The sequence below is a fragment of the Muscardinus avellanarius genome, assembly GCF_963383645.1.
Source record: "Muscardinus avellanarius genome assembly, chromosome: 7".
Classification (NCBI taxonomy): Eukaryota; Metazoa; Chordata; class Mammalia; order Rodentia; family Gliridae; genus Muscardinus; species Muscardinus avellanarius.
Genome location: NC_137793.1, coordinates 51,417,267 through 51,442,235, shown reverse-complemented (window position 1 = coordinate 51,442,235; position 24,969 = coordinate 51,417,267). Strand labels below are relative to the sequence as shown.

Genomic DNA, 24,969 nt, shown 5'->3' with positions numbered 1-24,969 from the left:
TGGGAACATCAGTGCTGTGTGAAAAATTACTTAATAAAAATAGTTGTAGAAGAAATTTTTGCGGAAATTGTTGTGGCTATCATGAATCAGTGCAAAGACAGGCCAGGTATTATATAAGTAAACCATCCAGACATTAGGAACTCTAGACTCCATGACTACTAGAAAAAACATTTCAGAAGTCAGGAGTGGTTGAACAAAGTAAACCTTCTGAGATATTATAAACTAAATGGCAAGAAAACAAGCCAAAGAAATATTGTGTTGTTATTTCTTTATTTTGGGGACTGCATTAGATAAAAAAAAAAAATGCCTCCCATCTTTGATTCTTGCATGACTGGAAGAAAAAGTCATATTTGTTTTTTTTTTTTAATTTTTATTCATGCATTGTAGTTATACATCTTAATGGAGTACAAGATGGTGGAGACATACTTGTATATATTACCCAATTAGTCCTTCCCCAATTACCACCCCATTCCCTTCTCCTTCCTCATAAGAAAAACTCTAGATTGAAGAAGAGAAAAGGTTGCCTTATTTGTTATAAATGACCAAATAAGATGACCTAACTGAGGAGGTAGGAGAAGGAAAGAGGGAAATTTTCTATTGTACATGATGTACATTCACAAACATATCAGTTTCAATCACTAAGCCAAACATGAGAAGGAGGCTGACACAGGAGGATTGCAGATTAATGGCCAGCCTCATTAATTTAGTAAGGCTCTCTGCAACTTAGACCTTTTTTCAAAATAAAGAATGAAAATAGGGCTGGGAGTGTCCTATTTTAAAATGCATTTTTTTTCAATGCAGTGATGTAATGCCCTTGGGTTCAATCCCCAGTGCCACCATGAAACATTGCAAAATAGAGTAAATAAGGCATTTATTTACTTATTTATTTATTTTCTTAACCCTTACTCCTCAAACCAGTTCTCATTCCCAAGCCTCACTCTCAGAAATTTCTGGAGAATCTGTATATCCTAGAGTTAACAACAACAACAGCAACAAACTAACAATTGAGCAAACAAACAAAAAACATATATTTAAAAATATATGAGATTTGTAACTCCAGTTATCTCTAACTTACAATTAGAGAAAAATACTATCACTATGGCTCCCATTGTATGTGATAACGTGCTAAGCCCGGCATTCCTATTTTTTGTTTATGTCTGCCTTTTCTCTGAAGTTCTGCCCCAAAATAAATAAATAAGGCACAGTGAACTTCAAGAGCACAAGATACCACTCTTAACTTTCTCTGATGGTTCTGTGAGAGATGAAGTTGGACTAAAGAAAAATTAGATTAAAAAAAACATGAGAGTGTCACAGGAGGAGGGTTGGTTCTGCGAAGGGTCTAAGAAGTTTCCCAAAAAGGAAACTCACCTAAGGACCAGCAGGGTCCTTGGCTTATGTGGTGGACAAAAATTTCAGCCCAGGCCAGTAAGAGACATAGAGAGAGAGAGGTTTATTTATAAAAGTAAAAAATATAAATATAAGGAGAGTGAAAACTATCTTAAAAGTTACACACATATTTTGGGGGGGTGGGATTCATGGCTCTCTTGTTAAAGGAAATGATGAAGGGTGGAAGGGAGGTAGGTTAGGGTGACCTCAGTCTTGGCAGTTTCTGGTGATCTGGTCATCCTTAGGGTTTTCAGGTTAATAGAGGATTCCATTATTCCATCAATAGAATCTAAAAAGTATGCTAAATTATAGGATTTTCAAGGTATCCTATTTGTCTTGTTAGCAATGCACAAGGAAATATATGTTTTTTGTTTGTTTGCTCAATTGTTAGTTTGTTGCTGTTGTTGTTGTTAACTCTAGGATATACAGATTCTCCAGAAATTTCTGAGAGTGAGGCTTGGGAATGAGAACTGGTTTGAGGAGTAAGGGTTAAGAAAATTTAGCACCAGATTATTATATGAAAGTTATATTTTACTTTACTTCTCCTTCCTATATGTCTCCTTTCCACCTATTTATTTTCTCTATCCCACATCAGGAGTTTATAATAGAATAAAGCAGGCATAGGACAGCATGGTCAGCTCGGAAAAATGCACTTGGGCTTAGAGCTTAGAACATTTATTTTCTTAAGGAAAAAATTTAGACTGAAGTTGAAGGAATAGAAGTAGTGAGAGGTGATAAAAGAAAAATAATTTCAACTTTTGAGTTTCCAATATCATGGCACAGAATTATCAAATACCAAGTAACAGAAAAAAGTATGAAAATCATGGACTAATTATTCCTCTCTATTACCAGCACTGTTAAGAATATTTGAAACCAGGTATGATTGTGCACTCCTGTAATCCTAGTACGTGGGAGGCTAAGACAGGAAGATTGCAGGTTCATGGCCAGCCTCAACAACTTATTTAGGCTCTCAGCAACTTAGCTTCAAATAAAAAAAATAAATAGGGCTGGGGTTGTAGGTCAGAAGGAGAATGCCCCTGGGTTCAATTCCTAATAGCACAAACACCCAAAAAATGAATATTTGATAGATGAAAACACAGCCTTACTGTACAACTACATAAGAATATAAACATGAAATAACATTATTTGTTAATTTGTAGCATGAATATGAACCAGATAACAACCCTTCTTCTAAAACATCAAAATACAAATCTCATATTTTTTATCATCATATAAAATATGAACATGGAAAGATGTTCAGTGCAGAGCGGCATGGCTTCTTAATTTTTTTCTTTTTCATTACCTAAGGTTAATTTACATTATATCTTTATGAAACCTATAGCATAAGTTGTAGCACCTAAAAGTGATTTGCTTAATTTGACATCTCTGCTAATTTGCATTAAAAAGAAAGCCATTTCCCATTGGCTTTCTTTTTTTTGTTTGTTTACTTCTTTGCATATTTCCAGTCCTGCTGATTTTGATTTCACATAGCTTCTCAATGAACAACATACAGATGAGTTTTTCTAATGGTGCTTCCCATTATGTAACAGATGGATCAGCTATGGCATTTTAAGGGTAATATTTAATCCTATAACATACATAAATAGCAATAAAAAGTGGTTCATGTTAAGTGCAGAAAAGATCAGAAGATGATTAAAAACAAAACACTTCCCATATTAATAAAACTGGAACTACCTTTGGAAGATAAAAAGTTATAAAGAAACCTTATCAGGAAAGAAGAGGGAGGGCTAATAAATTTCAAGAAAATGAAGATATTAGATTGTATTATTGTTTATGATTTATCACTGTCTCACTCTGAGATGTTACTTCTCAACCCCATGACATCAATTGTGGTGATATGATTTGTCTTGACCAATGAACTAGGAGTGCAGGTAAGTGTTCTGTTTTACTACCAAACAAAAGCATTAAGAGCTGTAGCTGGAGGTAGATACGGAGGTGTCCTGGGTTTGGGAGACTGAGACAGGTGGATCGCTGGTTCAAGACTAGCCTAAGCAACTTAGTTATACTCTCAGCAGCCTAGTAAGACCCTGGTTCAAAACAGAAATAATAAATAAATAAATAAATAAATAAATAAATAAATAAATAATGTCTGGGGGTATAGCTCAAAGGCAGAATCCCTCTGGGTTAAGTTTTTGGTAACATAAAAACAAAACAAAACAGGGAGTAGAGCAACAGAAAATTCAAGGTGAATTCTACATAGGGAAAAAAATCACTAAACCACTAACCACTGAGATCATGGAGATGCTTAAAAGCTGAGAACACATGAAATAATAATGTGAGACAGAGTCTGTGTCAGAGTTATTTGTGGGATATAAATGCATAAAGATATGTTTAATAAGATCACATAGAGTCCTGAGTGTTGGGATAAAGTACAATTTATTGTATAAGTAGGAGTAATTTTTTGGATATTGATAAATTCAACAAATCTTTCAAGTTGGGCATCCAATGCGCTCTGTAAATTAAGCATTTATTCAACCAATGTTCATTGAATAGGTACTAGCAAGCCAATGACGAACAATGTATTTATCTTGCTTGAAATATAGTATAGGAGACAAGTAACCTCGCAATTATAATATTTTATAAAGCCAAATAAATACAATATGACAGGGAGTTTCTACAGAAGAATAGAATCAAGTAGAATTGGTAGAATCAGGAAACAAGACCCAGAGAAATATCTAAGACATTAGAGACAGCTTAATAGCAATTTTTCCCATGGTAGAATAAAAAAAAAGAACACTAAAAAAAAACATAGTTTTGAAGAAAATATGGGCAGCTGTAAACCCTTTTTATGAGTAGAAATACTATTTACTGATTTATTTTTTTTTAATTTTTACTGGTGCATTGTAGTCCTACATCTTAATTGGGTACATGATAAAGGAGGCATATATGCACACATCACCCAATTAGCCCTTAGCCAATTCCTGCCCCATTCCCTCCCTCTCCCTTCTTATCATGTTTAGCTTAGTGATTGACATTAATAGGTTTGTTAATGTACATCATATGTATTAGAGAATTTTCCTCTCCCCCATCCCCTCAGGTAGGCCTCCTTATTTCTCCTTATCTTCCACATATTAGCGAGAGCATCCAATTTCTTATGTTTTGTGACTGACTAATCTCACTTAGCATAATGTTCTCTAGTTCCATCCATTTCCCTGTAAAAGATGTAATTGTGCTTTTTTTATGTCTGAATAAAATTCCATTGTGTACATATCCCATAGCTATTTACTGATTTCTCTTGACAGAATTTATCTGTTCAGATTTGGAAAGACAGCTGAAGTAGTTACGAGAAGCACAAAAATGTTTAGTGTGAAATAACTTATATTCCTTTAAGGTATAGCCATAATCATTTTAAAAGCCTCACGTTTCATGATCAAGTCATAAACACTCAACTAATGACACATACATATTTTCCTAGACAAAGAAACAAAAGTGAAATTCCTTTAAAATGAAACTAAGGGTTAATCTTTTACTTTACTTTTCAATGAAATGCATTTTTCAGAATTATTTTTTCAGCCCAAATAGAGAAAACTTTTTTCTGTGTGTAAATATCTACAAAATCATCATATATAATTTTTTCTTTGGTTATTGTTGTTGTTTGTGATATTGGGGAAGGAAGTCAGGAACATTCTATAGCCAAGCTATACTCTTTTGAAACAGGGTCTTGCTAGGTTGTTGAGAGTCTAGCTATAATGCTGAGGCTATACTTAAAACTGCAATCATTCTGTCCTAGCCTCCCAATTACTGGGATTATAGGCATGTATCATCATGCTTGTCCAGATATACATTTTCACTGAAATTTCTCTATCATGTATCTGATCTAATGGTACCTGAATTTATGCATTACAAAGCTATATATCTCCATTTTGGCTTCCAGTAATAACTAAAATACTCATTTATTCTGTTATGTACCAGAGAACCATGTAAGTTTTTACACTAATTTTTATTTATTTATTATTTATTTATTTATTTATTTATTTACTTATTTTATTTTGCTGGTCTGGGGATGGAACCCAGAGACATTCAACCTTTGAGCTACACACCCTGCCCTATTTTGTATTCTTTATTTTGAAACAGGGTCTCACTAAGTTGCAGAGGGCCTCACTAAGTAGCTGAGGCTGTCGGCAAACCGCAATCCTCCGGTCTCAAGAGGATTGTAATCCCTAATGCTGGGATTACAAGCATGAGCCACCACTCCCGGCTTACACTAAAAATTTATTACACTTCCAATAAAAATGTAAAAAAAAAAGAAAAAAATTATTACACTAAAAATTTATTTCTTACACTAAAAATTTTATACAGAGAGGTAGAATTCACATGTGATTTCTTTAATTGATAGAGACACCCAATAACTCAGAAAATCTTGAGGACAGAAATGTTAAAACACTCACTATACTAGATTAAACATGATCCTAGTGAAGATAAAATGTATAAATAAGCTAACAAAAACAGATAATATCCAATTAATTTTTAAATTAGTGATACTTCTACCATAAAATATTTTAAAAACACTAACAAATAATTTATTTTAAGTAATTTATTTAAATTTTATTTTAAATAATTTCAACATAGATATTGATAACCATAATAACAAGAAACATGGACAATTTTAATAATTGTTTAATATGACCAAAATATGTTGTTAATGTGCAGTCCTTATAAAAGGTAGTAACATAAATTTTAATTATTACCATAAATTTATAGTTAAAGAATGAAAGCTTAGATTGACCAACTCACTCAAAGCCATTTGGTCAGTTTTGGAGGGATCTGTGCTTCTAATCCAGAACTTGAATACTTGAGAAATCAATAGTTTATAGATGGGTTTTCTGGAGTCCTAGGAATTGAATATTTTAGTTTCAATTTTTGGTTAAAAAAGTTATTTACTCTGTCTATGTTTTGGTGATTTGAACTCATGTCTAGATGCTACCTTCTGGCCAATGAATCTGTCTACTTGCCATTATTAATAATAAATATGAAGCTTTTTGTAGGGAAAGGAAAAATATGTCCTCATTTTGAGTGATTGACCTGTTTCTCTTCTTTTACACTAATAATAGCCCCTTTTGAAAGAGTTTAGCATTTTTGACAAAATAAAGTCAACACCTATTTTATATTTATTTGAAGTTGGTAGATGCTAATTTTTAGACATGCATTTTCCCTAATAACATTATTAAAATCATTGCCAGACTTCTCCATTTGACCTTTCTGGTCAACAACTTTATCATTTACATTTCTAAATTAGAAAGGAGTGTGTGTACCCATTTAAATTACTATAAAGAACCAGGAAAAAATGAGTATACTTACTCTCAGCTTTATATTGGATTAATTGTTATAATTCTCACCTTATAATACTTATATATATATATATATATATATATATATATATGTGTGTGTGTGTGTGTGTGTGTGTGTGTGTGTGTGTGTGTGTGTGTCTTAATGGGGATTGAACTGAGGGGCATTCTACCTCTGAGCTACATCCCCAGCCCTATTTTTAATTCTTTATTTTGAAACAGGGTCTCACTAAGTAGTAAAGGGCCTTGCTAAAAAGCAGAGGCTGGCTGTGAACCTGCAATCCTCCTGTCTCAGCTTCCCAAGAACTGTGGTTACAAGTTTGCACCACTATGCCCAGTTTAGAGCTGATTTTTACTAGAATAAACACATACACACACACACACACATCATATATATGTATATATATATATATATATATATATGCATATATACATATATATGCATATTTTTTCTCCTAAATAATCTGAATGATTTGAAATATAAAATATATTATTATTATTATTATTATTATTATTATTAATTATATACAAAAGCACAAAACTGGAAATAGTTCTAGATTTGTCTTATTCTGTTGAGGTAGTGCTGATTCTTAATTGGAATTATCAATGACAATTGTACAATTGATCTTCCCCAGTAAAGAGGCACAGACATCAATCTTTCTCTTAAGGTTTTATGCCAATATGTATTGCCAATACAAACATGCTTTTAGGTCTGTACAGGATTGCAAGCCCCTAATGTTGTTATCCCAGTGATAGGCTTCCACTTTTATTGATTGGAAATATTGTGTAATAGATTACTCTAAAATGACAATGAGCAAAGAAAAGGCATGAATTCAATGCTTAATAAATTGAATGTCTTTCTTTCAAACAGCATGCTAAAATAAGTATGTATAACAATTATTCAAAAAACCTTTGTCCCATAAATGCCCTATATTTCATCTGTTTTATTTCTCTTTAAGTCTTAATGGTTAAAATTTGACAGTTATGTTTCTAGAAAATATTTGAAGTTCTGTCCAGTGATGTCTTTATTTGAAAAGACACTATCAACTAATCTAGCAATATTCATTCACAAATAAGTTACCAGAAATCAGGCCTTATAGTAAGGTATATATTTTAAAATGTGTTAATTATAGACATATGATTATAAAGTTGCAGCCATTACTATTTATTTCTTTGGTGTAATACAGAATAAGAGATGTGTGATTTTTCTTATTAACAATTTTAATTAACTTCTAATTGATTTATAAGAAGATAAATGGTTTCATTATAGCATCACGTCCTGAGCTTCTTGACTAGAAATTATACATCCATGCAAAGTTCTTGGCAGTATTGCTGATAATAAGGAATTCTGTGTTTGGTTTGCTTGTCTAACATCTGTAATAGTAAATAAGTGAAAGTGTCTTGCTCAGCTAGTCCATGTCATTTAACTTATAACCTTATTTGCTTCTCAATCAATCAAGAGATAAAAAATTAATGAAATAGCCCTGCATTTTATAAATATTTAGTTCTTTCACATTCATTAGATGAATGTCCTAAATGTGTCTAAGCAATCATAAAATTTTATTCCTACAAAATATATAGTGTTTTTATTCTATAAGCATGAAATACATTTCCTTTCATGATACCTGGACATCCAGTGAATTAAGTAGTAATAGAGCAGGTTAAAGACTGTGGGTGTAAACTTGATAGATTACTTACATGTTAGCTAATTTAAGTGGATTCTAACAAAATTATGAAGCTCTATTGATGAGGATGCCTCACCTAACATTTACTTTCAGTTTATCAGTTGAATAACTGTATATTTTTTCAACAAATCATTTCATCATAAATACTATATATTTGCATAAGGTATGATTTAAACTAAGAACTTTTCAATGTAAATATTATTACCCATGGATTGCCAAATTCATAAGCTCTTAAAGTGGAACAGAATGACCAAAGAAGGAGGAGCAACTCGAAAATTGTGAGAGAGACTGGACCACCACCACTGCTGCCCTTATAAGATGGAGTTGTGTGCCAGGAGCCAAGACAGGGATGGCAGCTGGGACTGGTCCTCACATGTAAGCATGGATGTCAGTCTGACAGCCTCAGCAATAGAGTTCTGTCAATTTTAATGACCAAGAAAAATTTTTTTCAAATCATAGTTTGTTACACAATTTAGCACATTTTAGGTAAGATTAATTCTCCAAAGATTCTATTGGAAAAATATTTACTTATAACTTACAGTTTACTTAAAAAGAAGTGGTGGCACATGATTATAATTCCAGTAATTGAGAGCTTTGATGGGAGAATCTCGGGTTTGTAGCAATTTCAGCAACTTAGTGAGGCCCTCTGAAACTTAGAGACCCTGTTTCAAAATAGAAGAATAAAATCAGATTGAGGATGTACCTTGGATACAGAATGTCCTTGGGTTTTATCCCCAGTACCACACACAATTAAAATAAATTACTTATGCAAAGGATTTTTCCAAGACATAATTTTCAGCAAATATGGGTTTATTAAAGTATCAACAATTTTCATTTATTATTTGGAGGTTTTTATTCTAATTTTAATTGGTGCATTGTAGTCATACATCTAAATAAGGTACACAATGATAGAGTTATATATCATTTATTTAGCCCTTCACTATATCCCACCCAAATCCCTCTCCTGTCCCTCCACATGTTTGGCTTACTGATTGACTTTAATATGTTTGTATCATGTACAGAAAGGAATTTTACTCTTTCCTCCTCCCATCCCCCTCAGTTAGGTCTCCTTATTTGGTCATCTAGGTTTCTCCTTCCTCTAGAATTTCTCCTATGACTCTTCTTCTCTCTAGCTTTAGCATATTAGGGAAAGCATTCAATTTTGTTTACTTTTTGTGCCTGATTAATCTCTTAGCATAATGTTCTCCAGTTTTATCTATTTGCCTAAAAATGACATGATTTTGTTCTTCTTTATGTCTGAGTAAAATTCCATTGTGTACCTATCCATTGTTTTGTAATCCATTCAACTGTATATGAACATCTTAGCTGGTTCCATAGTTTGGCAATTGTAAATTGTGTGAATATAAACATAGATATTCAGCATTAGTCCAGTAGTTTGGTTTCCATTTATTTGGATAGATATCAAGTGGTGGTATTGCTGGATCATATGGTAGGTTCATTCTCATTCTTCTGAGGATACTCCATACTGCTTTCCGAAGTGGTTGCCCTAATTTACAATCCCACCAACAATGTATTAGAGATTCCACTTCTCCACACCCTCACCAACATTTGTTGTTGTTTGGAGTTTAATTGATTGTCATTCTAATTGGAGTTAGGTGAAATCTCAGGGTAATTTTGATTCATTTCTTTTGGACTACTAATGATGTTGAGTATTTTTCATACATTTATTGGCCCTTTACATTTCTTCTTTTTTGAAGTGTCTATTTAGTTCACATGACCATTTTTTGGTTGGGTTATTAGTTTTCTTAGTCCTGAATTTCTTGAGTTCTCTGTATATTCTAGACATTAGTCCTCTATTGGAGGAGTAGTTGGCAAAAATTTTCTCCCATTCTGTTGACTCCCTATTGAGGATCTTGATAGTTTTCTTTGCTGTAAAGAAGCTCTTCAGTTTAATGGAATCATATATTTATCCTCCTTCAATTTCTTGTGTCTTTGGGGTTTTGTTGAGAAAGTTTTTACCTGTGCCTATGTGTTGAACTGTTGGACCTATGCCCTCTTCAAGAAGCCTCAGGGTCTCTGATTTGATTTCCATATCTTTGATTCATTTTGAATTGACTCTTGTGCAGGGTTAGAAAGTGGTGTTATATTTCATTTTTTCTGCATATGATTAACCAGTTTTGTCAACACCTTTTGTTGAAAAGGCTATATTTTTGATTCAGTGTATGTTTTTGTCCTCTTTGTCAAAAATCAATTCACATGTGTGCAGATTTGTTCCTGAGTCTTATTCTGCTCCATTGATCTACATGTTGTTTTTGTGCCAGTATCATACTCTTTTATTACTATGGCTTTGTAGTAAAGGTACTGAGATTCCTCTTGCATGGTTTTTGTAGCAGGGAACTATTTTGGCTATTTGGAGTTTTTGTTACTCCAAATAAATTTAAGGACTGATTATTCTTTCTTTGAGGAATGACTTTAGTACTTTAATGGGTATTGCATTTAATCTGTAAGTCACTTTGGGAAGAACAAACATTTTGATGTTATTTATTTAAAAAATCACTTGGCTGAAAGTGTGTGGACTTGTTTCTGGGTCTTCTATTATGCTCCATTGGTCTATGTATCTTTTTTTTTGCCAGTACCATGCTGTTTTTATTACAATGGCTTTGTAGTATAGTTTAAAGTCAGGTATTGTACTTCTTCCTGCATGGTTTTTGTTGCTGAGAACTACTTTGGATATTTTGGGCTTTTTGTTGTTCCAAATGAATTTAAGGACTGATTTTTCTATGTCTGTGAGAAATGATCTTGGTAATTTAATGGGCATTGCATTGAATCTGTAGATAACTTTTGGAAGTATGGAAATTTTAATGATATTTATTCTGCCTATCCATGAGCATGGCAGGTCTTTCTATCTTTATATATCTTCTTTGATTTCTTTTTTCAATATTTTATAATTTTTTTATGTAGAGATTTTTTACCTCCTTGGTTAAGTTTACTCCTAAGTATTTTATTTTTTTTGTGGGAGATCCTGAGTGGAAGTGTTTTCTGAATTTATTTTTCAGTGGATTAATGGTTGGTGTACAGAAAAGCTTCTGATTTTTTTAAAATTGATTTTGTATCCAGATACTTTGCTGAATTTGTTGATCAGTTCTATAAGCCTTTTGATTGAGTTTTTTTTTTAATCTTTTAGGTATAGTATCACGTCATCTGCAAATAGTGAAAGTTTGAGTTCTTCTTTTCCTATTTGTACTCTGATTTTCTTTTATTGCCTTAATGCTCTGGCTAGGGTCTCTAGTACTATATTGAAGAGAAGTGGTGTTAATGGACATCCTTGTCTTGTTTCTGTTTTTAGGGGGAATTCTTGATGTTTTTTCCAGTTTACTATGATGTTGGCTGTAGGCTTATTGTAAATTACCTTTATGATGTTGAGATATATTCCTTATTCTCTGTAGTGCATTTATCATAAAGGGATGTTGGATTTTAGCAAATGCTTTTTCAGTATCTATTGAAATGTTCATGTGATTTTTGTCTTTGGTTCTGTTTATATGATGAATTACCTGTATTGATTTTTATATGTTGAACCAGCCTTGCATCCCTGGGATGAACCCTACCTGGTCATGATGTATGATTTTCTTTATGTGTTTTGAATGCACGTTCCTAGCATTTTGTTTAGCAGTTTTGCAACCAAATTCATCAAAGATATAGGACTGTAATTCTTCCTTGAACTGTCTTTGGTTTTGGCTTCATAGAATGTATTTGGGAGAGTTCTGTTATTTCCTATTTGATGAAATAGACTGAAGAGTATTGGTATTTTCTTCTATAAAGGTTTTATAAAAATCACTTGGAAAACCATCTGGTCCTGGGCTTTTCTTTGATGGTAGGCTCATTATTGATGTTCCAATCGCATTGATTGCTATTGACTTTTTTTTAAAAGTTTAGGAAGGTTGTATTTATATAGAAAGTTGCCAGTTTCTTCCAGATTTTTCATTTTGTTGGAGTATAGTTTTATAGTATAGTTTTATAGAAATTCTACACTGTCAGTAGTAATACCTCCTTTTTCATCTCTTATATTCAGAATTTGGGTTGATTCTCTTTTTTTAATTAGGTTGGCTAGTGGTATATCTAACTTATTAATTTTTTTGAGAAACCCGCTTTTGAGTTTGTTGATTTTCTATATTTTTTATATTCTTTTCTTCATTAATTTCTGCTCTGATTTTAATAATTTCCTATATTCTACTGAATTGGAGTTAGATTTTTCTATTTTTAAAGTTCTTTGAGGTCTGTCATTAGGTTATTTATTTCATCATTTTCTCTTTTTCTTATGTGAACACTGAGTGTTATAAATTTTCCTCTTAATACTGCTTTTAATGTGTCCCAGAGGTTTTGATATATTGTATCTTTATTTTCATTTGTTTCTAGAAATTTCTTGATTTCACCTCTTACATCTTCTATGACCCATTCTTTTTTAGAAGTGGGGTGTTCAGCCTCCACATATTCATGTGGTTTCTCTGGGTCTTTTTTATAGTTGATTTCTAATTTCATTCTATTATGGTCTTAAAAGACACAAGAAAGTATGTCACATTTTTTTGAATTTGTTAGTGCTCACTTTGTGGCCCAGGATATGACTGATTTTGAAAAAGGTTCCGTGAGCAGCTAAGAAAAATTTGAACTCTGCTGTAGTTGGGTGAAATATTCTATATGTGTCCAACAAGTCCATTTGATTAATGGTGTTCATTAGTTATGAGGCATCTTACTGACCTTTTTTCTAGAAGATTGGTTTAATGGTGCTAAAGGGGTTTTGAACTCTCCCAGTATTATTGTATTGGAATTTATGTGTGATTTAATGTCACAGAGAGTTTATTTTATAAAAGTAGCTGCACCTATGTTTAGGGCATAAATATTGATTACTGATATACCCTTTTGTTGGATTGTTCCTTTTACCAGTTAAAAATGACCTTCTTTGTCTCTTCTAATAAGCTTGGGCTTGAAGTCTAACTTGTCTGATATCATAGTTGCTACACCTGTTTGTCTTTGAGTTCCATTGGCATGGATTACCTTGCTCCAGCCCTTTATTTTAAGTTTGTTACTCTCTTTACTTGTAAGGTGTGTTTCCTGCAAGCAGCAGATAGATGGGTTCTATTTTTTTATTCATTTTACCAATTTATGTTTTTTTATTGGGGAATTGAGGCCATTTAAATTCAGTGTGATTATTGAGATATGATTTTAATTATTTTTGTAATCAATTGTAGTTTTAATTTTTTTTCTTTTAACATTTTTTATTGAACATAAATAGTATACATTTAAACTATATTTGGTGCCCTCTCTCCCCCACCCCCATTTTCCCTTCCCCCCTCTCACCAATGGTTGTCCAGGGTAACCATGTCATATTCATAATTTTATATATATTCAGATGTAGACCCTCATTAATCAAAATCAGCCTTCCTCCTCTCCTATATTTCCATTCAAACTTTGCTGATATTTCCCCTCCATTATCTGAAGTCCCACTGGTATCCTCTGTGTTTCCTAGTTTGGGCATATGAGAGGAAACATATGTACCTTCTCCTTCTGTGCTTGGCTGATCTCACTTAACATAATGTTCTCCAGGGCTTTCCATCTTCTTGCAAATGATATAATTTTGTTCTTCTTTATGGCTGAATAGAATTCCATTGTGTGTATTTCCCAAAGTTTTGCTATCCATTCATCTGTTGATGGAGACTTGGGTTGGTTCCATATTTTGGCTATTACAAATTGTGCTGCTATGAACATAGGTATGCATATGTTGCTGTCTTTCTCTGAATTCAACCCATTTGGAAAGATACCCAGGAGTGGTAGAGCTGGATCTAATGGTGGATCTATTCCCACCTTTCTTAGGAATCTCCACACAGATCTCCATAGTGGTTGAACTAGTTTGCATTTCCACCAACAGTGTAAAAGAGTTCCTCTTTCCCCACATCCTTGCCAGCATTTGTTGTTATTTGATTTCTTTATGCTTGCCACTCTGACTGGGGTTAGATGAAATCTCAGTGTAGTTTTGATTTTCATCTCCCTGGTGGGCAGTGATGTAGATCATCTTTTCATGTATCTATTGGCCCTTTGTATCTCTTCTTTTGTGAAGTAACTATTTAGTTCATTTACCCATTTCTTGATTGGGTTGTTTGTTTTGCTCTCCAAGCACCATTTGTTGAAGAGGCTGTCTTTTCTCCATAGTATGAGTTTGGCCCCTTTGTCAAAGATTAATTGACTAAAGATGTGTGGATTTGTTTCTGTATCTTCTATTCTAATCCACTGGTCAGTATATCTGTTATTGTGCCCGTACCATGCTGTTTTTACTACTATTGCTCTATATATATAGTTTGAAGTCTGGAATTGTGATGCCGCCTGCATGTTTCTTATTGCTGAGAATTGCTTTGGCTATTCTGGGTCTTTTCTTTCTCCATATAAAGTTCATGATTGATTTTTCTAGGTCTCTGAAGAATGTTGCTGGTATTTTAATGGGAATTGCATTGAATCTATAGATCAGTTTTGTCAGAATGGCCATTTTTCTGATATTTATTCTGCCTATCCATGAGCATGGGAGATCTTTCCATCTTCCAAGGTCTTCAATTTTCTTCTTTAATGTTTTATAGTTTTTGTTGTAGCACTGGTTTTGAAGACATACATTCCTTCAGTTTCTGTTTGCCATGGAAGCTTCTTATTTCCCCCATTTAATTTGAAAGATAGTTTTGCTGGGTAGGAAATTTTTTGGTTGGAAGTTGTTTTCTTTCAGAGTTTGGAATATGTTACCTCCAGGCCTTTCTGGTTTTTTTGTTTTTTTTTTTTTTTTGGTTTGGGAGGTCTGAGTGTTTCTAATTGGTTTGCCTCTGAATGCCACTTGGCCTTTGGTTTTTGTTGCCTTTAAGATTCTCTTCTAGGCTTTTACATTGGTCATTTTGACTATTATGTGACATGAGGAACTTTTTCCTGGATCCTGTCTAAAAGGAGTTTTATACATTTCCTGAACCTGTGTATCCACCTTGTGCTCTATGTTTGGAAAATTTTCTGCTATTACTTCTTTGAAGATTTTGTTGATCCCTGTTTTCACCTTCTTTGCCCTCCTCTATATTGATAATTCTTAGGTTAGCTCTCTTAAGATAGGCCCATGTTTCTTCAATGTTCAATTCCTGTTTTTGAATTTTTTTATGTTATAAACTATGCATTCATTTTTAAAGTGGTCATTTTCTAGGAGCGAGATTCTATTCTCCATGTGTTGTAATTGATTATTTATAGTTTGAATGGATGTCTTTACTTCAATGATGGCATTTATTTCTTTCAGACTCTCTCTAAATTATTTTTTTAAATCCTGAGTTATTTATACAGTTTTATTCCTAATTTGATCTTCTGAAAATCTCTGCATTTCTGTGGTATCAGGTTCTGTTATTGTGGGGTTGTGAGAGCTCATTGTTCCATTGTTTTACTCCTACCCATGATTTCAGAAGTTTGTACCTGTTTCTTTTCATAGATTTCTGTTAGTCAATACGTGTCAGCTGGTATATTCAAGGGAAAGTTGTATTCAACAGTGAAGGTTAGTAAGGAGGGAAGTGAAGGATTAAATGGAAGAATAGGATAAGGGCTCAGATAGGGTCGAATAGTATGAGTATATGAGTTTGTTAAGAAAGTATATACTAGAGATTAGAGATAATACCAATGTAGGAGAATTCTAGTAACCAATGTAGAGTATCTGGTATAGTGATATAAATTGGATTTAATACAAGACAAGGGAGCGATTAAAAGAAAAGATAAAAGAGGGGTGGAAAGGAGAGAGTAAATTTGTACAAGGGCAGAAGCTTGGGAGAGGATTTGGTATGAGGGTTAAAAAACAACAAAAACTAACAAAGCAAAAGAAAAATTATAAAAACAAATCCAGAAAAATCTCACCAGAAACCCCACAAACCCCCTCCAAAAAAAATAATTAAAAAAATCAGCTATGCACACAAAAATGAATGAAAAAACCCAAACAATTTCAACAACAAATTGATGTGACTCTACAAATAAATTCATCAGTCTGCCTCTGTGTAAATATGGAGGACTACTGGCACCTTTCCTGTGAGTCTGGTTCTCTGAGTTCTCAGTTTATGCAGATGGTCGATATCAAAGGGGTTGGATTTAATATTGAATGAATGTCACCCTCCACATTTTTCACAGATTTAGAGGTTAGGTCTCTCCCTGCCTCTGTTGGTAGCATATGCCTATGAGACCAAACTCAATGTAGGAGTCTCAGTTCTCCACAGCTAGAACTGGGCTAGTCTGACTTCTCCCTGTTCACCATAATTGGGATGTCTGTGGTGTTACTGGAGATCCTACTCATTGGGTTTAGAGTTAAGCATAAGATTCCCCCACTTTTCACTGATCTGAGCCTGAGTCTGTTTGAGCTTCTGATATGATCAACAGCAGATCGCACTCCCACCTTCTCTGGGTTCTTCTCCAGTTCACCACAAGTTCACTTATTGTGCTTCAGATCTCTGGGAGGTATGGTAATCTCCGCTGCCACTGTTCCTTCCCTGAGTTGTTTCACAAAATCTCAGACCCAAGGAGTTAGTTGCAGCTGCACCAGATTTTGATGGCGCCAGGCTGGGGGCTTTCCCTCTGGGAACTGAGACTAGTGTGTAGTAATTTATGCTGCCCCCACTTATGCACTGCGTTGAACAGCTAAATCTCAAACCTAGGAAGTTTATCAAAGCTGGTTGAGTCCCTGAGGGTGCAATGCTGGGATTTCTTCTGTAGGGGCCGCAATTTCACTTATGATTGTAGTGCATGCTGGGCTGGAGCTCTTGTGGGTGTGGTGAACTTTCTACCAATGCTGGCAATATTGTGTCACTGCCACGCCCTCAGCCATGAGGCTGGCATATCTCCTTTCTGGTTTTGAGCTTCTCTCTGAATCCCTGGAGAACGTGATGAGCTTGGACGCTGAAAACTTTTAGCCCATCTTTACGCTGAAAGAACTGCTAAATTATATCTGACTGGACTGCAACTGGTCACTTCAACTTCTTTGATTTTCCTCCCTAGATTCTGGTTCTAGGAGGCAAGATGGTGTTGGTGTGGCTGCCGACACATCAGTTTCTTTTCTGCTTCTCTGGTTGTTCTAGTCCTCTTTTTTCTTTCTCTTGCATTTATAGCTTTTATTTCTCTATTGATAGTATTTTCTGGCTCTGTAAGGCATTATTTTTGATGCTGTGGAGATCTAGTGTCAACAGTTCTCATAGAAGCTGCTTTACTTGGTCTCCATCTTCCCCTCCCTCCTGATTTTCTTTATTGTCTCAGTTTTCTGATTAGAGTCTCAAGTACTATATTGAAAATAAGTGGTAAAAATGGACACCCTTGCCTTGTTCCTGTTTTCACCTGTTTAATATGTTGTTAGTTGTGGGCCTATTGTATATCCTCTTTCTGATGTTGAGATAGGTTTCTTCTCTTCCAATTCTCTGCAGTGCTTTTAGCATAAATAGGTGTTGGGTATTATTGAATGATTTTTCAGTGTTTATTGAAATGATCATGTGATCTTTTTCTTTGGTTCTATTTGTTTGATGAATTATATGGATTGATTTTCATGTGTTAAATGACTCTTAAATCCCTGGGATGAATGCTGCTTGTGTATGATTTTCTTGATGTTATTTTGAATATGCATTGCTAATATTTTGCTTAGCAGTTTGTGTCTATGTTTATCAGTGATAAAGGCCTATAGTTTTCTTTCCTTTAGCTATATTTATTTGATGTTAGTATCAATGTGAATTTGGCTGTGTAGGATTTATATGGGAGACTTAATTCCTTCTACTTTTTTGGAATATCAGATTGAGGAGTATTGAAATTAGCTCTTCTTTAAGAGTTTTATAAATTTCACTGGGAAACCATCTAGTCCTGGGCTTTTGTTTGATGATAGGCTCTTTGTTGTTGCTTAAATCTTTTCTATTGCTATTTGTTGGTTTAAATTTTCTTTATCTTTTTTGAGTCAGTTTAGAAAGCTGTATGTATCTAGAAATGTGTCAATTTCTTCTAGATTTCATTTTGTTATAGTTTTTCAAAGTAGTTTCTCATAATCCTCTGAATTTTCATGCTGTCATTGGTAACATCTCCTTTTTTATCTTTCATTTGAGTAATTTGTATTGGTTGTCTCTTTCTTTTGGTTAGGTTTGCTAGTTTTATTTACTTTATTTTTTGTAAAACCATCTTTTGATTTTGTTGATTTTTCATTATTTTTTTCTAATCATTGATTTCTGCTCTGATTTTAATTCCTGTCTTCTACTGGCTTTAGGGGTTAGACTCTTTTTTTCCCCCCTAGGACTTTCAATGTGTGTCATTAGGTTATTTATTTGGTGATTTTCTTTTCTACTTATGTGGACACTCAGTGATTTTAATTTTTCTCTTAAGACTGCCTTCAGTGTTTCCCACAGGTTTTTATATGTTGTGTTTCTACTTGCATTTGTTTCTAGGAATTTCTTAATTTTACCCCTTACTTCTTCTATGTTCCATTCCTTGTTCTTCAGTGTGGTGTTTAGTCTCAATGTGTTTATGTGGTTATTCTGAGTCTTCCTTTTTTGATTTCTAGTTTCATTCCATTGTGTTCTGAAAAGATGCAAGGGAGTATGTCACATTTTTTTTGAATTTGATAGTGGTCACTTTATGGCCCATATGTGTTCTATTTTGAAGAATGTTCCATGAGCAGCTGAAAAGAATGTGAATAATAGTTCACATTTGCTATAGTTGGAAGAAATATTCTGTATGTGTCTAATAGGTCCATTTTGTTTATGGTGTTCTTTATGTCTGAGTCATCTTTACTGACCTTTTATCTAGAAGATCAGTCTAGTGGTGTGAGGAAAGTGTTGAAGTCTCTCAGTATTATTATATTCTAAGTTTACATAATTAAATTAAAGTAAATTTGTGATTATAATTACTGTACTTTTATTGCAGGTTGGGTTTTAGAATAGATTTATCTTCAAATATCAGTTTTAGACATTATTTAACCTAGCATTCACCAATTAACTCAGTTCACTAACTATTAAATAGTTTTGTGTATTAGGTATTATACTAAGAATCAGGACATTGAGATATTTATTTCTTGTATAACCTTAGGCATTTTCATAGGTAACATTTTCTTATTTTCAAAGTGAAACCAAAAAACATTTACTCATCAAGAAATGTTTAAATATGAAAATAAACGTCAAGTGTGGTGGCACATGCTTATAATTCCAGCATTTGGGAGGCTGAGACAGGAGGATCACAGTTCACGGACAGCCTCATCTACTTAGTGAGGCCCTTTGTAACTCAGTGAGACCTTATTTCAAAATAAAGAATGAAATATAGGACTTGGGGTGTAGCTCAGAGGTAGAATGCCCCTGGGTTCCATGCCCAGTACTGCAAAAAAAAAAAAAAGAATATATAAAGTTTTGAACATGAAACAACCATAGACTCTTACATTGTTACTCAGCAAATTATGTTAATTTAAAATTAAATGTTTTAAATGTTATATTAAAAATCTATTTTAAATATCACATAAACAATTCAATATTTTATATGTATTTTCTCTATCATAATATTCTATTGTATTGCCAATGATGTGATCGAGGAAGAAATTATCCTCATTTTGAATGAGTATGTTCATTAAATTATAGTATATTTCTTTTCATGCTTTTGACAGCACATTGCATCTTGATTATCTTCACAATTTTCTCTTTGGAGAAAAAAACTAAGAATATTTTGTTAGAAAAATATCATAATTTACCAGTATTAATCAGAAGCTATCATTATAATTCCTTCATTTTTCACTTTGTAAGGCAACAGACCCTGATGCTGGGATCAATGGCCAAGTGCACTACAGTTTGGGTAATTTCAATAATCTTTTTCGCATCACATCCAATGGGAGCATTTACACAGCAGTGAAGCTTAACAGAGAAGTCAGGGATTACTATGAACTTGTTGTTGTGGCAACTGATGGAGCAGTACACCCCCGCCATTCAACCCTAACATTGGCTATCAAGGTTTTGGATATTGATGATAACAGTCCTGTGTTCACCAATTCAACATACACTGTGGTTGTGGAAGAGAATCTGCCAGCAGGAACAACCTTTCTTCAAATAGAGGTATGTGGAAAAGCATTAATTTCATGGATTGTACATGATAAGATTTACTATTAGGGAAAAGTTGTAAAATTTTGTAGCAAAAATATGATCCACCCATTTAAATTTTAATTTCAGATAATCAATTAATACACTTTATTATAATTAAATGTTACATATGGTATTTTATATGAAAAGGATCCCACAAAATTAAATGATGAAAGCTACATTTATTAAAAAAATAATACTTTCTAATAGTTTCTTTATACAAGTACCTTTTTTGGGGGGGTGGTACTGGGGTTCCTGGAAACCCTTCTACCTCGGGGCTACACTCCCAGACCTATTTTTAAACTTTTCTTATTTGGAAACAGGATCTCTTAAGCCAGCACGGCTGGCTTCGAATCTGCGTGATCCTCCTGTCTCTGCCTCCCAAGCACCGGGATTACAAGCATGCGCCACCAAGCCTGGCTATACAAGTACCTTTTTATACAAATACTGCTGTAGATTTTTGTAACATTTGTATTTGCAACAATACAATAGCATATATAGAAAAAGTTGATTTTCTATAAAGTAAATAATATTTTTTTTGCTTTTTTTTTGGAGGTACTGGGGTTCATGGAAACCCTTCTACCTTCGGGCTACACTCCCAGACCTATTTTTATACTTTTTTAAAATTTGGAAACAGAGTCTCTTAAGCCATCACGGCTGGCTTCAAACCTGTGAAATCATCCTCTCGCTGCTTCCCAAACAGGATTACAAGCATGCGCCACCACACCCGGCCTAAATATTAACTTTTTATGTGTTGTTTTTTGTATTTATCTTTGTGCTTACAAAAACATTGCATAGATATTTGCATATATATATATATATATATATATATATATATATATATATATATATAATATACATATTGAATATATATATTCATTTCCCCTGTATTTTAAAGTTATCAATATACCCAATAATCTCTATTTTTAAAATTTTCTATACACAACAAGTATATTCCAGGGTTCTAACTTTCCTTTTCATTTGCATGTCCAAATCCAACACTCTTTTTTAATTCACAAGTTTATTACCAGAAACTCTTGACATTATGAATGGAAAGATCAGGTTGTCCTATAAATCTGCATTTGTCATCAACTAGGCTGTTTAATTATACCATAGAGGTCTGTAAAGCTTAATTTGAAAACAAATTTTCCCCTCCAAAAAAATGATAATAATAATTAGTCCTTTCTGTACCTACAAAGCCGACTTCTTTACTCTACCTAAAAAGCAAACTTGAATTTTGTTAGAATGGTTTTCAAGAATCAGTATCCCTTCCATAATTCAATTCCACAAGAATTTACTTAGGCAATAAATACTAATAAATTCAAATAAGGCATATGCTGGCTAGGAAGAGAAAAATTATTTCTGTTTATTCCTCCCTTTATCTGTTCATCCACCCATTAATTCAACAAAGATCTATATTTAGTGAGTAACTTTATACCAAGTCCTTTTTGAGATTTTGAGGATGCAAAGATAAGCATGGCAAATTTTGTACTTTTCTGTAGCTTTTAATCTGGTTTATTAAACAGAGAGGTACTTAAATGGAGGTACTTAACCTGAGGGTCCTGGGAAATCACCAGTGGAGCTCCTAACCTATTCTTGAGCATGGAAAACATTTGCTAAATAAAGTTATTCTAAATGGTGAACTGCAGAGCAAGGCAGAGTTACTGAGTGAAGAGGAAAGAAAGATTATTCTAAACAGTAGAAAAACCTTTTCAAAACCCTTGAAGGAACAGGTAAAGTCTGAGGGGCTAAGGACTAAAAATTATAGTTGTCTGTTTTATCAGGTTAAGGAGATTGGGTTGTTATTTAAATCTGGACTGTTTCCCAAGAGTCCATGTGTTGAAGGCTTAATTCCTCAACCTGTGGCACTACTAGGAGGGCCTGGAATGTTTTGGAGGTGAGTCTAGTAGAAATAAGTTAGTTTACTGGGGGTGTGCCCTTAGAGGGGATATTGGGACCCCTGCCTCTTTCTGTCTGTCCTTACTTCCCTGTCATGGTGAGGTAAACAGGCCTTCTCTGCCAGAGGCCCCAAGTGTAATGTACTGTGTTTGTCATAGGCCAAAAAGTAACAATTCCATGGACAGAAACCCAGTGAGCTAAAGGAAGCCTTTCTTCCTAAAGAGGTTATCACAGGTGTTCGGTTACAGTACTAGGAAGCTGACTAACATGCATAGTGGCGGAAAATGGAATGGAAAACAAGGAAGATTTCAGGAAGAAAAATTATATGCTTAAACCCATGTTTTAACACTATCTTTCTAATAGTAATGACAGTAATTGATTGGTGGAAACCAAGACTAAAGTGGGTATTTTAATTAATGAACACACATACTCAAACTTTGATATTCCCCCCATTATTTTCTTATCTTTTCTCTTTCCTCCACCTAGAATATCTTTGCCAGTCTGTTCTCTTCATAAAATATCCATCCTACTTCAATTTAAACAAAAAAGGCCCATCTTTTCATTTAAGTTCCAATGCAGAGAACACTTTTTAGATAACATACAATTTTTCCCTTTTCTTTGGGTATTTGTGCCTAACTTCTTTTTTGAGGCCATAACAGTACATCAATTATATCTTGATTCATATTATATCTCTTCATAGTACCTTGTACACAATAACTATTCAATATATAATAAAGGAAGAGAAGTTTAATAGAGTTATTTCTACCAATGTATCATAGGTTTTCTATAAAATTAATTGCTGCTTACATTTATTAAGATTTTTACAGTACTTTAGTACTTTTAATTTAAGAAAACCACTGAATTATGTAATTTTGCATGATTATTAAATTTATATAAATTTTGTATGATTATTAAACCAGTAGTAAATATACATTCAAGTTATTGTTTCTTTACAGTGCTAGTGATCTTTCAAGTGAGGTAAATTTTGTGAGTCTCAGTCTTTATTTCTTTCTCCTTCTTCCTCCTCCTCCTCCTCCTCCTCCTCCTTCTTCTTCTTCTTCTCTCTCTCTTTCTCTCTCTCTCTCTGTCTCTCTCTCTCTCTCTCTCTCGGTGGTAATGGGGGTAGAAGTCAGGGGCTTTCTACCTCTGGGCTATACTCCCAGACCTATTTTCTATTTTATTTGGAAACAGGGTCTAACTAAGTTGCTGAGAGCCTCACTAAGTAGTTGAGGCTGGCTTCAAACCTGTGCCATCCTCCTGTCTCAGCCTCACAAGTGCAGGGATTGCAAGTGTGTGCCACCATGCCTGGCTCTCCTCTATTTTTGTCCCATCTCTCTCTCACTCTTTCCCTGATAATTGACATATTACTTAACAAAAGCACTTTTTTTTAAAAAAACATGTCTTGGTTAGCATGACTTCCATGCTGTGCTGGGCACTGACATCTGACTCCCACCTATCTTACATTTCTTTATTTTGATGATGTCACTGATATAACCATCTTTCTATTTGTCACAGGCCAAAGATGTTGACCTTGGAGCAAATGTGTCTTATCGGATAAGAAGTCCGGAAGTGAAGCACTTTTTTGCACTACATCCATTTACAGGAGAACTATCCCTTCTGAGAAGTTTAGATTATGAGGCATTTCCAGAACAGGAAGCAAGCATCACATTTCTGGTGGAAGCCTTTGATATTTATGGAACAATGCCACCTGGTATTGCTACTGTCACAGTGATAGTAAAGGTAAGGAATGTAGATGACTTCTGTTTGAACACATTTTCTCTCTGTGTTTTTACATGTAGCTTCTGTTTCTTATATTATGCCCATAATGTTTTTTTTCTTTTTCTTAAATTTTTTATTGGTGAATTGTAGTCATACATCTTAATGGGGTACAAGATGGTAGAGGCATAAATGCACACATCACTCATTGAGCCCTTCCCCAAAACCCTTCCCATTCCCTTCCTCCTCTCTCCTTATCATGTTTGACTTAGTGATTGATACTGATATGTTTGTTAATGTACATTATGTACATTAGGGAATTTCCCTCTACTTCTTTCCCCTCCCTCTCAGTTAGGTCACCATATTAGCTCATCTATGGTTTCTCCTTTCTTATATAGAGTTCCTCCTATGACCCTTTTTCTATGTAGCTTCCACATAATAGGGAGAGCATTGATTTGTTTTTTACTTCTTGTGACTGACTAAACTTATTTAGCATTATACTATGGTTTTTTGCAACAATTCATAGTTACACAGTGGTACAGACTTAGGACATAGATTTTAATGAGAAGTAATTATGAAAACTTGATAAATGAGAGCAATTTTACTATAAAAGATAAATTTAAAAGAGGCCCAGATTATGCATTTGAAAATTGACTGCTTCATCACATCAGTCAAGTCCAAAATTCACTAGATTTACGGGTTTGTCCAAATTCCAAAGTGCCAGGGATATTAACTCACAAAAGAAAGTCAGGCATGGCAACAAACACTTGTAATCCCAGTACTTGGGAGGCTGAGATAGGAGAATAGCAGATTCAAGGACAGTGTCAATAAGTAGTAAGATTCTTATCAACCTAGCAATACCCTGCTTCAAAATAAAAAAATAAAATAAGA

The 24,969-nt window shown here is 33.9% G+C and overlaps 1 protein-coding gene across 6 annotated transcripts in view; it reads left to right on the top strand.

Annotated features, from left to right (window-relative positions):
- Positions 1–24,969, top strand: part of PCDH15 (protocadherin related 15) — a gene marked incomplete at both ends in the record, with an annotated part of 813,688 nt that overhangs the window by 528,310 nt on the left and 260,409 nt on the right. For all 6 annotated transcript variants that reach the window (XM_080699048.1, XM_080699046.1, XM_080699047.1 and 3 more), the window contains 2 exons: positions 20,134–20,439; positions 23,878–24,102. In XM_080699048.1, the coding sequence (XP_080555174.1) occupies positions 20,134–20,439; positions 23,878–24,102 (531 nt within the window). The remainder of the gene's footprint in view (positions 1–20,133; positions 20,440–23,877; positions 24,103–24,969) is intronic.